We start from the raw sequence: 15,682 nt of genomic DNA, 5'->3' as shown, positions 1-15,682 counted from the left end.
ATGTGAGCAGGTGAGGGCTGGGTGAACTTTCTACCTGCTGGGGGGGGTGAGATGGTGCCAGCTGCCCCACCCCCTGAAAAGCAGCTATAAAAGCCACCTGCTGGCCGGTTTCTCTTTTTCTCCATCCAGCCTTGGCCCTTTTTGTTGTGGAGGTGACACTGCGGCATCATGACTTACGTCCCGGCACCTGGGTACATGCCAACCTACAACCCCGTAAGTATTCCTTTTTCTCCCCTGCCCCATTTCTCCCTGGGCGCTTGGACTGGGGTTACTCTCAGGGAAAGATTTAAATGCATCAGTCAAATGCTTGTTGGAACCCTCAGTCCCTCTTCCCTACCTTGGGATGATGAAAAGTATTAATTAATTCAGCAAACAGGTTGGGAGGAAAACATCTGGAATCCTTAAAGCAGCTGTGCGCTTCCCCTGCCCAAGCCCCAAAACATTTACGTTGCTTGTGCAAAGAAGTGGCCTTTGCAGTCTTTAGCAAATAACTTGTTATTTCACCGGATCAAGAGTTCTGCATTGATCCAAGAGCCAAGAGGCTGGTGTTGGCATTTAAAAGTCAATTAACTATCCAGCCAATTAATTGGGACATTGATTTTCATGCTGGTTGTGGCCAGTCTTTGCCATAAATCAAATCCAAAAGATGAGATGCCCGTCTTGATTGTCCTGCTATAATTCTTTTTTGTTTCTCTTTCTCCTCTCATTTTGACACGTCACAAGGTAGTCCCTTTAAGCTTTACACGGGCTGCTTCCCAACTAGAGGTTCCTCCTCACAAATGCTGGAGACCTTTAGGCGGCCTGCAGGCCCCTTCTGAGCTTCTCTGCAGTGTGCGCTTCTTAGTTCCCTGTGGCAGTGCCAATAGATATTCATCCTTCGCTGCAGAAAACCTCTTTAGGTACTGCCTGCTACAAGTTGGGACTGCCTCTCTTCTTTCAGTATCCTCCATCTTTTTGGTCCTCTCTCTCTCTCTCTCTCTTCCCACCACCCTCCGTGTTCATTCCATGGCTGTCCCTCTGCCTCTTCTGTTTTTAAAAATTCATAAGCAATGAGAATGAGGGGAGATATATTCCTTAGGTGACCCACATCAAGGTGTCTTGCAATACGGTTTTGGTTCTGGCTGGCCCAGCCGTTAGAAGACACACAGGGCCGGCATAGCATTGGGTTGGCTCTTGCTCAGGGCCGTATTATTCATAAGGCTAACCGGGATGAAGTTTAGGGGTCCCGCAGAGACTAGGGGCCCATCAATTTTTTTTTTTTTGCTGAGGCACAATTAAATTACAATTAACTGATTACAATACATTACAATTAACTGATTAATTAATAATTACAATTAATTACAATTAACTGATTCTCGTGTATTTATTTATTATATATTTATTTTATTTGATTTATACCCCGCCCTCCCCACAGATGGGCTCAGGGCGGCTATATAACCTCTATTCATAAGATATTATTATATAACCTCTATTAATAAGATAATTAACTGCTTCCTTATTGAAGTGAAACAAATTGTCTCTTATATTAAAACAATTATCCATATATTATATATATTTTTCATAAATAATAAAAATGTTATTCACTTCAAAATATGACAGCGTTGAACAATCATACCTCCAAAATGTGCTTTCCTGAAGAGTTCTACTTGTGCAATAAAAATATTTTTAAAATCATGAATAGAATTCTTCAGGAGAATATGGGGCTATGTACTGCAGTTTAGCACCTCCCGTATCAGGGTCAGGCTGTCAGCTGTAGTGGGGCAAAAGATTGAAGTGCCAGAGGGGGCCCAAAATACCTGAAAGCCTCGGGGCCCCGGCCATGGGTTAATATGGCCCTGCGCTTGCTTGTCTTCCGTATGCACCGAATGTGCTCCAGGAGTATTTGTAGGAGGGTCGTTGGCAGACATGTCGATGACGTGGTCAGATAGGAAATCTGAAAGCCTCTGACTTGCCCAAAGCAGGAACTTTCGGAGCGCGTTGTAATGGCAGCGGGATCTCCTCTTACTCTGGAGGGGAAGTAGGACTCCATGCCTTTGCAACAAGGGGCTGTGCACCTGTTGAATTGCTGCCTCCCCAAGCAAGGAGAATACCTTTCTTCTTGACAAATCACACTGGTGAATAGAGTTTAAGTTGATGTGCGTGATGCCGGTTTCCTAGTGGAGTGGGTTCGCCGCACTGCATAGCAATACATGTGCAGTTCATGTCGGCACAGGCTGGTCTACTCAAGAGTAGAGCTGCAATGTGCTTTTGAAGACTAGGAAGAAAGGAGAGATAGTTAACTGTTAAAGTTAAATGTAGTGTAGAATAAGTATCAGCTTTTGATTGCTTCAAATGGAAAATTGGTATATATTCCTATTATTTAGATTTTCCTTCTCTTTTTATTTTATTATTTTTTAATTATTTTGTATCAGATTTTCTGTTTTCCCCCAATCTCTTTGTGGTTTTTACTTTGTATTTCTCTCTCTCTCTCTTTTTCCTCTTTCTTTTATTTTTTGTTTTTCTTCTTTTCTTTTTCAGTCTCGTGTATTTCTCCCTAGTCCTTTTCCTTTCTTAACTGTATGCTGAAATTTTGAATGAAAGCTATTTTTAAAAAAGAGTCATGCAGCTGCCCTTCTGAATCTCAACAGTTCCGATGAATGCTTGGCAGGGAACGGAACCGGATCCGAATCCTGCCAGCCACGGCCAGTGGATGTTGGCCGGAGGTCTGACTTCCCCTTCACCGAATTAAAAAAAAATTCCTATGCATGAAGAAATCAGATAAAGGGAGACCAACCCAACGCTTCCAAACTGTGCAAGGCCCTATTCGACAGGCCGGGTAAAAGGAGAACTTGGAGGGACGCTGGCAAGTGAACCCTGCCCCACCTTGCACTCAGTTTCTAGGCGGAATTATATCAATAATTAACCAGAAGTTTATTTCCCCTAGAGATTCACATTTGACCTAGAAAGTTCAGCTATGAATAGGAAGGCTCTTCAGGTGTGTGTGTGCCGGGGTGGGGGTGGAATTCACCTTGAATTGCAGCTAGGAAAGCCATAAAGAGTAAATAAAGTGGTCCCCCCAATTTCTTTGTCAGTTAACTAGGAGGGGTCAACAACACCTAGGAAATTGCATCTCCTGCTGCTAGACATGGACAGTATGCGCTGTGCGTGGTGAAGAGCGCTCGGTCTGACGGGGAGGTCCCATCCCAAACAGTTCCCAGAATTGCATCTGTCTTAGCCCTCCCGCCTCCCTTCATTTATCATGGGAGCTAAGGAGGGATTTCTTTAAAACCAGAGATTCACCCGCAAACAGCGTTCCAGCCTTGAAGTGGGAATGGTCCCATCACAACATTAAAATGTTAAAAATCTCGGGGTGGGGGAGGGGTAAACAGGGCTCCCTTGGCCGCACCCTGCCCACAGCCTGGTCTTGCAGCTGTAATGGAGAGCCAAGCTGTAAAACCAGGGCGCCTACATTTCCCATCAAAACTTGAGGGAAGCTGACAAGTGTCCAACCTGTGTAAGGCGTCACTTGTAGTTTGGCTCTAAGTTGGGGAGGAACTAAACTAATGGCCTGATTTGGATGACGGCAACTTCACAAGCAAGCACGGACACGCTCTCCAGTGACCCTTCCTTCTGCAAACTCGCCTTCAGAGTTTGCACAGTAGGGGAGCTCCCTGTGAGGGACCTTCCCTCTTGAGAGGCCGCACTTGACCTTTGCTGATGCAGAATTTTGTCTTTTAGAAAAAAGTTTTCATTTAGCTAATGCTGCATCTGTTGTTTTTCATTTTGCTGTTTTGACCAACTTTCTGTGGTCAAAGCCTGCAGGTCAGCTAAGTAATTTCTGTCATAGAATCTCGCTGGTGAATGAATGAATGAATGAATGAATGAATGAATGAATGAATGAATGAATGAATGAATGAATGAATGAATGAATGAATGAATGAATGGCTCAACGGGTCCTTTCCCCTTCTTGCAGCCCCTCCCTTGCAGCAAGCCCGTGCCTTATGGACTTCGTGCTGGGATGTCCGTCTACATTCAAGGGGTGATACATCACTCTACTAACAGGTAAACCCGCCTTTTAGGTACACAAAAGGGTGGGCAGTGCAGCAAATACACTCTGGCTGAGCCCTGCGCTCTACGAAGTCTGAATCAGTCACACAATATCCAGAGCATTTGACAGGAATCCTGTCTGTCCATGCAAATGCAGCCAAGGTTTGTAGACCTTCTAGCTGACATGGGCCCTTTTCACACTGCCTACAGGGACTCGCAGTGATGTGGAACATCGCTTTTTCTCGCGCGAGATTTGCGCGACATCGCGCGAGATTTGCGCGATGTCGCACAAATCTCATGCAAAAAAACACGATGTTCCGCGTTTGTAGCGCCATGTTGTGCATCGTTGCAAGTCCCTGTAGGCAGTGTGAAAAGAGCCATAATTTGCTAAAAGGCTTTCTTAGTCTCATCTTACTCTGGGGCAACTTTTGTTTTAAGCAGCCCCTGCCTCCATATTTTCAGTCTTTTCTCCAAAGCCACGAGGACTGGGAATGTTTCTGGGCTCTGGAGAGCTGGCACACGCCTTTTCCAATTAATTGTGGGGGGGACAAACCCTCTGGTTCTAAGGAGGCTGGATGATTATTATAATAAATGTTATTACACTTTAAAGGCAGACAGGGAAATGTCATCCCGCATTTTGGCACGAAGCAAAATGCTTCCTGTCTCTTTTTATTTTATTTTCCTCCAAGGAAAGATTAAGGCTTTGGGAGCTTTTTTTTAGTTTAGAGACAAGATGAGCTTTGTCAAATTAGGCCCGTGGTGGAGAAGATGAATTTTTTTACTGCTCCCTGATACAAGAGCTCAGGGACGCCCAGTGAAATTGATGAGCAATGGATTGAGGGTGGGTAAGAGGAAGTCCTCCATTATTTAATGAGTATTTAACTCATGGAATTCACTGCCACAAGATGTTGTGACGGCCACTAGTAAAGTTGGCTTTAAAGGGAATATTAATGAAGGAGAAATTGTCCATTGATGGCTATTAGCGGTGACTCAATGGAACCTCCATGTTTAGAGGGAGTGTACCTCTGAACACGAGGGCCTTAGTGTCCTTGCTTTGGGGTTTTCTGGGGCATTGGGTGGGCCACTGTATAAAACAGGTTGCTGAACTATCTGGCCAGTGGTTAGGTACACGGTGGCTGCTTCGATGTTCTCTGATTTCTTTTTGATTCACAACTTCCAGTTTCCGAGTGAACTTTTCCTGCGGGAATGATATCGCGCTGCACTTCAATCCCCGCTTCCAAGGCCATGACAAGGTCGTCTTAAACACCTTCCACGGGGGCAATTGGGGGAAAGAAGAGCACCACCACATGCCCTTCCAACTGGGCCAGCACTTTGAGATCATGTTCATCGTCACCAATGAACATTACCAGGTTTGTGTGGACTTCTGAGTCTGCAGGGCGGGCCCGCCTCTTGCCTGAGTGTCCCAGAATTAGCTTGTTCTTCTGCCTGAACTTGAGGGATGTTAATATCTCCATGTAGTCAGTCAAAAGCTCCCTGCAGAATCCTGGTGTGCTGGTGCGGAATGTTCTCAAACATTTTCTGTGCTGAGAAGTGGGAAGAGTCGGCGCAGTTGAATTTGGCCAGGAATGGACCTCGTACATAGTGTAGGAACATGAGATGACTGTAGTGCAGCTGGAGTGACAGGATTCTTGGAATATAGAGGGCTGTTCGAGAAACCCCTCAGAGAGTTGGACATGTATTTGTGTGGAAGTGGGAAGTATAGGGGGAACTTCTTGTAGGAAGGCTATTGGATAGTTAGGTTGAAATGTACCCTTTAAGCAATCCCCAAACAACGTTGCTGTTAAGACAACCTAATAAAAATCCTAATAGCCCATAAGAGTGGTTTAATTCAAATTCAGGCAAAACCATTTACTATTTATTAGTGTCTGTGCTACTGTGATGGGGAGGAAAGCTAGCATGGTACATCCTGAACTGGTCAGATCTCGCAAGCTAAACTGGGTCGGTACTCGGATGGGAGACCACCGAGGAAGACTCTGGAGAGGAAGGCAATGGAAAACCACTTCTGTTTCTCACTTGCCTCGAAAGCCCCTTGCTAGGATTTCCGTGTTGGTTGCAACAACAGCATATATGTACATTCTACTGTGATTAGCAAGGGATAAGCATACATTCTAAATAATCAATAATTAATTACAAGGCTGTGCGTGATTTGAGTTCTAGACCTCATAGGAGAACCAACATGGTGCAGTGGCTAGAGACGGTCCAGACTAGGAGTTTGGGACACATGGGTTTGAATTCTTCCTCTGCTGGAAAACTCAGTGGGTGATCTTAGTTCTTATTACAACCGCTCAGCCTGACAGGTTTGTGGGGAGGGTAAAATGGGGAATTGTATATGCCACCCTGAGCTCCTTACGAGAAAAGAGATAATCATAGGCGCCAGATAGATAGGGAGTGGAGCAGAGTCCTCAGTGTTCCTGATCTGTAAAATGGGTACGGGAAGGATTTGGCTTGCTTCAGGGCGACTGTTGCACAGGGCCGCGATGGAAGTCGCTGTTGCCCATCCTGAGCCTTATGGATAAAGGGGGCTTGGCAGTCGAGATTGCCTTGTTTTGAATTCTCCCAGATCTCGGTGAACAGGGATCCATTCTGCGAGTACAGGCACAGGATGCCCGTGGAGCAGGTGCAGGAAGTGAACGTGGATGGAGACATGGAGCTGCAATCTCTGACCGTCCTTGGCGGGGCCATGATGGGAGGCATGGTAAGTATCTCACCTGGGAAACCAGGTTTTTTCCTCCCGTGGCTGGAGCCCCCAGCCCCCATCTATGCCGCTGCCGGCGGCTGCCAGCTCACCTCGGGTCTGGCAGTTGTGTTTGCTCATGACTCTCCATGCTGAAGACACACGGAGGGTGGAACTGGGGTAGCAGAAGCTTTTTATGAATGCCCAGTTTGTATTTCCCCAATCTGGGTTTCCTAAAGGAACTCAGGTCTTTCTGTGGGAGCATACAGGAAATGAGTTTATCACATTCCAGTTCTGGATGGTTTCTGCCTACCCCAGGGGTCTCCAGCCCTTTTCAGATTTGCGGGCACCTTTGGAGTTTTCACACAGGGTGGGGGGCACAACCACAAAATGGCTGCAGCCAGAGGCAGAGCCACACACCAGAAACCCAAGTGCAAATGGGTAATTAAAAAATTCACTGGGAAAGAAGGATAAGAGAGGGTAAAACGAACATGGTGGTGGCAGTCGCCACTGAAACACCATTATTTTATCCAGAGGAGTTTAGCCGGGTTAGTCTGTAGTTGCAAAATAGTAAAGAGTCCAGTAGCACCTTTAAGATTAACCAACTTTATTGCAGCATAAGCTTTTGAGAACCACAGCTCTCTTCATCAGACGTATCGTCAGATGCATCTGACGAAGAGAGCTGTGGTTCTCAAAAGCTGTCGATGCATCTGACGAAGAAAGCTGTGGTTCTCAAAAGCTTAGGCTGCAATAAAGTTGGTTAGTCTTAAAGGTGCTACTGGACTCTTTATCATTATTTTAATCTGCATAGCCAATCAGGTCTTCAGAGGGCAAAACCTGCTGGGCAACAGCGCCACCTAGAGTCGGCAGATCCCCTTACCCTCTCATTGTGGGGGTACTTGGCACTTACCTTATTGATCCCCTCATGCGCACAGCACAGGAATGCTTGCAGGACCTGCGCAATGACGTTACTCCTGGGAGTAATGTGCGCCATGCCTGGAGTGAGCCCGGGAGGCCTGTTCCCCTGTCTTCCCCCCTCACCACCAACCAGGTGAGTGGTGGCGGAAGGTAGAAGCAGGGGATCTCCTACCCCATGGGTGGCAGCCCCAGCGCCACCCAATTTCTAAAAACACTTGTTGGGCACCAATGAAAGTATTGGTGGGTGCCATGACACCCAGAGGCAGCATGTTGGGGACCCCTCGTAAACCCAAACCGAGTTAAGATGGGTAGCCGTGTTAGTCTGTCTGTAGCAGTGGAAAAGAGCAAGAGTCCAGTAGCACCTCTAAGACTAACAAAATTAGTGGTAGGATATAAGCTTTCGTGAGCCACAGCTCACTTCTTCAGATACAAACCAGGTTGAAACTAGACTGAGCCTTCCGGGTAGATCTAACCCTGTTTATCTTTGTACAGGGAATGCCAGCACAGCCTTATCCTCCGATGGGAATGCCGGTGAGTGCCACAACTAGGGGTCCTTATGGGCTGGGGATTAATTATGAGGATTTAGCCCCACAGCTTATCTGGAGATAGTGGGATCTGAATCTGAGAACTTCTGGCTTTAAAGCCAGCACTCTGCCTGTGAACCTCTGCACCGGTGCTTCGTTTCAGTTCTTCCGTGTGTTTGAAGACTCAAAGCAGGCTCCCTTCTCTACGCCAGGGGCATGTGAGTGCTACCATCATCAAAGACCCTATTTATTTATTACTTAAAATCTTAAAATGCTGCCTTTCCCATTGACCACAATGGTTTATTTAAAAAATAAACTGACTTGCAGCTGACGATTAAATATGAAAATACAAGAAATGCTCGACTGCAAAGTTGTATCACTTTCTCATGAAATAATACCTTCCATACGAAATGAACTGCAAAATGCCCACTTAAAAATGTACAGAAGGCGGACAGCATAGTGGCCTTCTGCCACTCCTCGGGAGCGAGTTCCATAAAACTGGAACTGTGCTGTGGCCTAAACAACAGCTCAATAGCAAACAGCCATGTAAGCCAGTAAAATGTAGAAGACCCCTTTATTAATACAGGTTTATTTAAGACTAGCTAGATACCCCTGCTTCGCTACGTTATTTAACTACTTTAAATCCAGTTATAATACTTATGAGTATGTAACATTTTTGGGTTTGGATTTTTTTTTTTGAGTTGGCAACCCTGGTGAACTTTTAGGGGAAGACTGGGAAGTGCATTTTACCTCAGGACACATTCAATGACTCCCAGTAACTGTTTAGAATGTGGGGGGTGAGGACCAATTAGGGTTGCCAGGTCCCTTCACTCTCCCAGTGGGAGATTGGGACGCTGGCTCCCAACTCCAAGTCTTCTCCTTGCACGTGGGTGCATTGCGTGCACACTCCTGGTTGGTGTGATGATGTCACTTCCGGGGAGTGATGTCATCACCTGGGTCAAAGGGCAGCCCAGGAGCGATTCTGTGCTTGCCCAAGGGCTGAATTACCCCTCCCATGGGGCCCAATTTGGCTGAAATGGGCCCGCTACGGGGTGTGGGAGCACACTGTGCTCCCAGGGGTGTACTGCACCACGGGGGGGGGGGTGCCGCTGGTCGGGGTGCTCCCACCCCGCTGGCAAGGTAAGTAGGTGCAGGGGGAGGGGAGGTAGGACCAGGGGAACCCTGCCCCTAGTGGGGGAATGGCAAGCCTAAGACCAATCAGGCCACATATGCAAATGACCTCTGTGTTCCTACTGTCTCAGAGGGGGATGAGGTGTGGAATGTTGTGAGCCCCAATCAGCCCACATATGCAAATGACTTTGAAAGGCTAGCCCAATCAGGGAAGAGTGGCTGAGCTGGCAGTGGACAGGGGCGCAAGCAGGCAAAAGCCTGCCAGCCACACAGGGAAGCTGTATCCCTTTGGATAAACACATTTGACTCCTTTTTACCCCCTTAGGGGGCGATTTTCTTAAAATCTCTTCTTAGTGGGTGTTTACATCATTGAGGGAGGGGAGTGCACAGCCTCATCTAAGCATCATTTCACCCTCCTGGAAAGAGAGCAAGCCTATTCAAGCCTCCGCTCTCACTCCTTGTTTTAGGGCATGATGCCCAATCCCGGATTCATACCTGGAAACTATCCTGTAAGCACGCCGAGTAAAGGGGGCGGGCCGGGGACTGAGAAGACTATAACTTTTCCCGCAGGCTGAATTGCTCAGCCTTTATTTGGTGGGGTTGAACGTCATCCGGTGGTGAACGGCAGCCACTTCTGGGGAGCAGCGGCTCTTTTACATAGCAAATCCAGACCTGTGATTAGGTTCAACTTCTGAATCTGTCCCATGAAAGAGACCCGGTTGGCCTCCCGTTTCACAAGACGACTTTTCTTTTTTAGGGCATGATGCCAAATGCTGGCTACCCAAACCCAAACCTTCCTGTAAGTACTCGCATGAAAGATGGGGCAGGGGGTGGTTTTAGGTTGCTAGAGCCTCTTTATAAGGGGAGGCGCTTCATCCCGTGGTGAAGCGCAACCACTTCTGGGGTGCAGCAGTAGTTTTACACAAGAGACCGCTTACATCCTACTCTGAGATACAACTACCTCAGGGATATCTTTTGAAAGGTGGACGCCTCCCACACTTTTATGTGCAAACTGGGTGAAGCATAGCGTGTGGTTTGTGTTTCTGCATCACTGTGGCTGTTTATTTTATCCCTTGCTTCTTACGAGTAGAAGTTGTTCACCGCCGCAAAGGACATTCTCTTAGGGATGGAAATCTTGTTGGTGTTTAAGGTCCTTCTGGACCCAAATCCTGCCCCCTTAGAGCTGTTGGTAATAACTTGGATCAGCAGGTGGATTGAATTAAATCACTCAGCCTTGGAAATTAGTTTGTAAAAGTGCTCGTTTAATCTTTTCCTAGCTTGACTCAGAACCCAAGTGCTCTGCCTGCAGGTCTCAAGTGCCAGCTTTAGATTCTTCACAGCCCTGCAGAAATTTTGGAAGCGGTCAGACCTGGCCAGATCAGCTTTCTGCCCCAAAACTATGGGGTGGGAGGGGGGGAGTCAGGATTCCAAAGGGGGTTCATCATGAGTTTCCCTGGTTGACCTTCGATTTGGATTTTTCTCCTTCCTTACAGATGATGATGGCTCCGACTTCCTACAATCCGGTGAGTGGAGATGGATCGGGTGTTACCCGGATATTACCTTGCTTGCATTCACATCTGTGATTCCCTTAACTCTCCCAGGCTTTCTCCAGGAGGGTTCAGCTATGGAGTGATGTGGAGAGGCTCAGAGCTCACTTGGAAAGATTCATGGCCATGTAGCACTTCGTATGTGACCAGGGGTCACATGTCAAATGCTAAGAAGGTCATAGATCCAGAGGAGTGAGCCGCGTTAGTTTGTAGCTGCAAAATAGTAGAGTCCAGTAGCACCTTTAAGACTAACCAACTTTATTGTAGCATAAGCTTTTGAGAACCACAGCTCTCTTTGTCAGATGCAACCGTCAGGTTGCATCTGACAAAGAGAGCTGTGGTTCTTGAAAGCTTATGCTACAATAAAGTTGCATCTGATGAGGAGAGCTGTGGTTCTCGAAAGCTTATGCTACAATAAAGTTGCATCTGACGAAGAGAGCTGTGGTTCTCGAAAGCTTATGCTACAATAAAGTTGCATCTGATGAAGAGAGCTGTGGTTCTCGAAAGCTGATGATGCATCTGACAAAGAGAGCTGTGGTTCTCGAAAGCTTATGCTACAATATAGTTGCATCTGACGAAGAGAGCTGTGGTTCTCGAAAGCTTATGCTACAATAAAGTTGCATCTGACGAAGAGAGCTGTGGTTCTCGAAAGCTTATGCTACGATAAAGTTGCATCTGATGAAGAGAGCTGTGGTTCTCGAAAGCTGATGATGCATCTGACAAAGAGAGCTGTGGTTCTCGAAAGCTTATGCTACAATATAGTTGCATCTGACGAAGAGAGCTGTGGTTCTCGAAAGCTTATGCTACAATAAAGTTGCATCTGACGAAGAGAGCTGTGGTTCTCGAAAGCTTGTGCTACGATAAAGTTGGTTAGTCTTAAAGGTGCTACTGGACTCTACTATTTTGTGGAGACGGGTTGGGCACATTGATATCCCTACAAAAGTTGTGGCTTCTCAAAAATACCTCTTTTAAGATGGCCTGCTGAAGTGTTTAGAGAGTGGCCCCTTTTTATTATTTATTATTTATAGTCTGGCTTTCTCACTGAGATCCACAGCAGATTACATTATGGATCCTAACATTGTATCATCCTAATTTGGAATTAAGGCCACATAGAAAAATCAGGTTGGCTGTTTTGTGATATTGGGAAGTGATTTCTGCAAACTGGCACGGCTTTGTCAGAGTTTCTTAGGAAATAAAGATTGGGTCCTGGAGGGGGAAGAAGGGCTGCCCCCACCCAGTCCCTCATCAGTCTCTAATAAGGGTGGCATTGCTGGAGATACTCCCATCTTTTGTGAAAAGGTCAATTAAGCCCAACCTGCTGTTCTTTATGAGCTAGATTATTCACCCTTGTGCACGCAGCGGGGCTTAGAAGCACACAGCCAGCAGCCAGGAAGTTGTAAATGGTCGGGATTATGTGTCTCTTGTCTGTGTGAACCTTTTGCACAAGAAAGGTTTCGGTGATCCTGCAGTCTGAAAAGGCCGACAGGGTGCTGGTTGAGGCCGAAGCACCTTATTTGAACAACGTGCCACCACTTGGACAGAGTAGTTACGTGTGCTGCTTAGGTTGCTTGTCGGGGTAGCGGCCCAGGTTCAACGAGGTGCTGTGCAGGCGCCAAGTCCCACTGGCAAGTACTTTGGCCTCACCCAGTGTCCCATTTAAATCTGGCTTGGGGGTTGTGTTGGAGGTCCGTTTTTCTGGTTTGCTTTTTAAGCATAATTTTCGTTTCAGCAAGTGCCCTATATCGGCAACTTCCCCGGAGGCCTGGGCTCAAAGAGAACCGTGGTGATAAGAGGATTTGTCCCGCAAGGTGCCAAAAAGTAAGTGCCGCGCGGCTGTTCTCTTAATGTCATTTGCAAACAAACCAGTACTGCAAAAAAATCATATTAAAATTCTAAAAGGAACAGTAGTTCTTTTATATCCAGACCCATCACCCAATCAAATCCGCAAATGTCTTAACGTTCATTTTATGACTTTACAATCTGCAGGTTCATCATGCCCTGAAACATCCTTTTTTCTCTTTCCCCCTCCCCTCTCCTTCTCCTTTTTAATACTGGACATTCAGCCTGATGAAGAGTTCTATTGAACTCAAAAGCTTGCTTGATAGTTTGGTTGATGCTAGTAAAGAGGGCTTAAAGAATAGTTGTGTTTAGAATTTTGCCAATATAACTGGTCTTTGCATATGCCAAGCAGGGAATGACTTTTGAATTAACCATTAGGTGCCACTCCATTGGCAAATTCACTTGCCTTCCTTCTGTGGCCTGTAGACAAATAACCCAGTGTTCACCAGATTAGATGTGCCTTTCCATTCCAAACAGGAACAAAAAAGCCAAGAAGTCTGGCTTCTTGTTCAAGTTCAAGTTATAGCCAATTTTGTAAAAAAAAAATGCATCCAACAGCGTTGGTGGGAGATTGGCCTCCAGCCTGCCACGTGCCATGCTAACTAAATGAAACCTCCATGTTCAGAGGCAGAATGCCTCTGAATGACAAACGCTGGGAATGAGCTAAAAGGGAGGGTTTTTGCCTTCCTGAATGAGACAGAGCTTTGGGCTGGAGCCAGTGGAGAATCTTCTGATCTCTTTTTATGCTCTTCCTTTCCCAGCTTCCATATCAACTTTAAAGCTGGCCACAGTGATATAGTCCTACACATTAACCCGCGCATGAATGAGAACTGTGTTGTGCGCAACAGCTTCCTAAACGGCGGCTGGGGCCGTGAGGAGAGAGAGCTGCCATTCAACCCCTTTCAGCCTGGACAGTACTTTGATGTGAGTTTTGGTTCTAACCGCAAAAGTGTGTGTGGGAGAGTGTTGTTAGTGGAGGGAGAGGGAGCGCTAAAGTGCTGCTTGCTGCTGCCCTCTGCTGGAAAGTATCAGAATTGCCTCTCTGGGCTCCTTTTTAGCAAGAGGCTCAGAGCTACCTGCCACAAAAATTCCAACACTTTGGAATTTTTTCTCTGGAATAAAGTGTGTCACTTACATAACAATTTCTTCCAGGGATATGTTTACTCATGTGCATGTTTCATAACTGATTGAGTAAATGTGGAGGTTTTAAAATCACGGAACAGACTTGTCATTATTAAATGGAATCAAGTTTCATGGCGGTGGCGATAGGCTTAAAAGCGTGTAGGCAAGTTTTAAGGAGAGTAGGAATTTAGGGGTGGAGGCGTGGCTTCATCAACACCCTGTCCTTCTCAATGCTCGCAGAATTAAGGTGGAAATGTAGGAGGAAGCCCGATCTAGGAATATGAATTTCATTTACTGCTGCGTGTTGCAAAATCTGGTTTCCCCTGACCCGAAGTTTTCATGCTGTGTGTATACAATGACCTGGGCATGCTTTTTCCCAAGGGCAAAGGGAGCCACCCTGTTCTCACTGTGGGAATAACAGACACTAAGGCAGCAGAGATGCTGCATTTTTGGTTGTGGGAAACACCATTTTCTTGCTCCACCTTGGAGTTTCCTAGGTAGTCTTGGATTGTTTCCACATGTCCTTATAGGGACGGCCCACTTATGGAATGCTGGCGCTTTCCCCCAGGAATCCAGACGTCTCTGTTTGTGAAACCGTTGCAGGCTAGTTTCCGTTTTTTGGCACCTTTTCTGGGACCGTGGAGGTCCCAGAAAAGGCGCCAAAAATGGAAACAAAGCAACCTGAAACCGTTTTGCAAACTGAGACGTCTGGATTCCTGGGGGAAACCACCAGCGTTCCATGAGTGGGCCGTTCCTATGAGGATGTGCGGAAACGGCCTTGATTAAGCTCCTACACCTCAGTCTTTGTGGCAAAGAGGAGGGGATTGTAAATTGCCACACCACACCAGGTTCCTTTTTGTGGTCAACTTACAATTTTCGTCGCCTTAAGTAACTTCTGTCCTAACCCAAATCACCTGAGCCGGCCATTTCTCCCCTTCCCGTTTGTCTTCCTGCCACATTTTAATTGACGTTTCACTGACCTTATTATCCAAGAAGCACACACAGTCCTAATTTGACTGTTTGGTAGGATGCTTTTTTGTTTTACTTTTTAAACATTTTATGAACAGCTTTCTGCATGGCTGAGGAGTTCCCCCAGGTATTCCCAAGCCCCCTTCTTATCTGCTGCTAGCAAACTTGACAGTCCCCCGTCTGGGAACAGTGATGCTAAAACTGATCCAAGTTTCATGTGCCAGTTTCCTGCTTCTAATCTTCCTCCTTCTCCTGGTCTTTTCTTGCCTGGAACAGCTCTCCATCCGCTGTGGGAACGAGCGCTTCAAGGTCTTTGCCAATGGCCAGCCAGTCTTCAACTATTCGCACCGTTTCCGCAACTTCCAGCAAATCGACACCTTGGATATCGATGGTGACGTTATCCTGTCTTATGTCCAGTACTGAGCTGAGAAGAGGGTGAGAGGCCGAGACTACCTCTGGCCTTGGCCCTACCTCGATGTGAGGATGATACTTTTAAATGGGAGCATCAGTAAAGAATTTTATTTTGAAGACTGCATCTGTCGTGTTTCTGTACACAAACGTGAAGTGTCTCTGTGCTTCATAGAGGTTTGGGGTTCAGAAAAAGTGCGTGTTGTGTGGCTGAGTATCAGCAGCCCTGAATTGCTTCATGAAGAAATCCCTCCCTCTTCTTTCCCACCCCAATTTTCACCCCAAAAATTACTGCATTGGTCCCCACACAATATCACACTCCAGTTGAGTGCTTCCAAAATTGCCTGACTGTACTAGTATTTGTATTTGCCAAGGGTATTTGTTCTTTAGCTAAAACAGAATTCTCCTTTTATAATAACATTTGATTTATATACCGCCCTTCAGGACAACCTAACGCCCACTCAAAGCCGTTTACAAAGTGTGTTATCATTATCCCCACAACA

The 15,682-nt window shown here is 46.4% G+C and overlaps 1 protein-coding gene across 1 annotated transcript; it reads left to right on the top strand.

The window, feature by feature from the left end:
* Window positions 1-129: 129 nt before the first annotated feature.
* On the top strand, window positions 130-15,299 carry LGALS4 (galectin 4). Its single transcript, XM_054999954.1, has 10 exons — window positions 130-213; window positions 3,953-4,041; window positions 5,207-5,396; window positions 6,608-6,742; window positions 8,132-8,170; window positions 10,052-10,093; window positions 10,788-10,817; window positions 12,571-12,659; window positions 13,442-13,604; window positions 15,048-15,299. Exons 1-10 carry the CDS (start codon window positions 169-171, stop codon window positions 15,192-15,194), a joined length of 969 nt encoding a protein of 322 aa, XP_054855929.1. The 5' UTR covers window positions 130-168; the 3' UTR covers window positions 15,195-15,299.
* The last annotated feature ends 383 nt before the right edge of the window (window positions 15,300-15,682 follow it).

This window comes from Eublepharis macularius, chromosome 15 (genome assembly GCF_028583425.1).
Source record: "Eublepharis macularius isolate TG4126 chromosome 15, MPM_Emac_v1.0, whole genome shotgun sequence".
Lineage (NCBI taxonomy): Eukaryota > Metazoa > Chordata > Lepidosauria > Squamata > Eublepharidae > Eublepharis > Eublepharis macularius.
Note: the sequence above shows the minus strand (reverse complement) of the source record. Positions and strands in the feature narration are given on the sequence as shown.

Excerpts from the sequence above, each read along its gene's own strand:
- LGALS4 (XM_054999954.1), top strand. The coding sequence starts at position 169 with ATGACTTACGTCCCGGCACCTGGGTACATGCCAACCTACAACCCC. Across the intron at positions 4,042-5,206 it reads ATACATCACTCTACTAACAG|TTTCCGAGTGAACTTTTCCT; the intron begins GTAAACCCGCCT and ends CACAACTTCCAG. Across the intron at positions 8,171-10,051 it reads ATCCTCCGATGGGAATGCCG|GGCATGATGCCAAATGCTGG; the intron begins GTGAGTGCCACA and ends TTTCTTTTTTAG.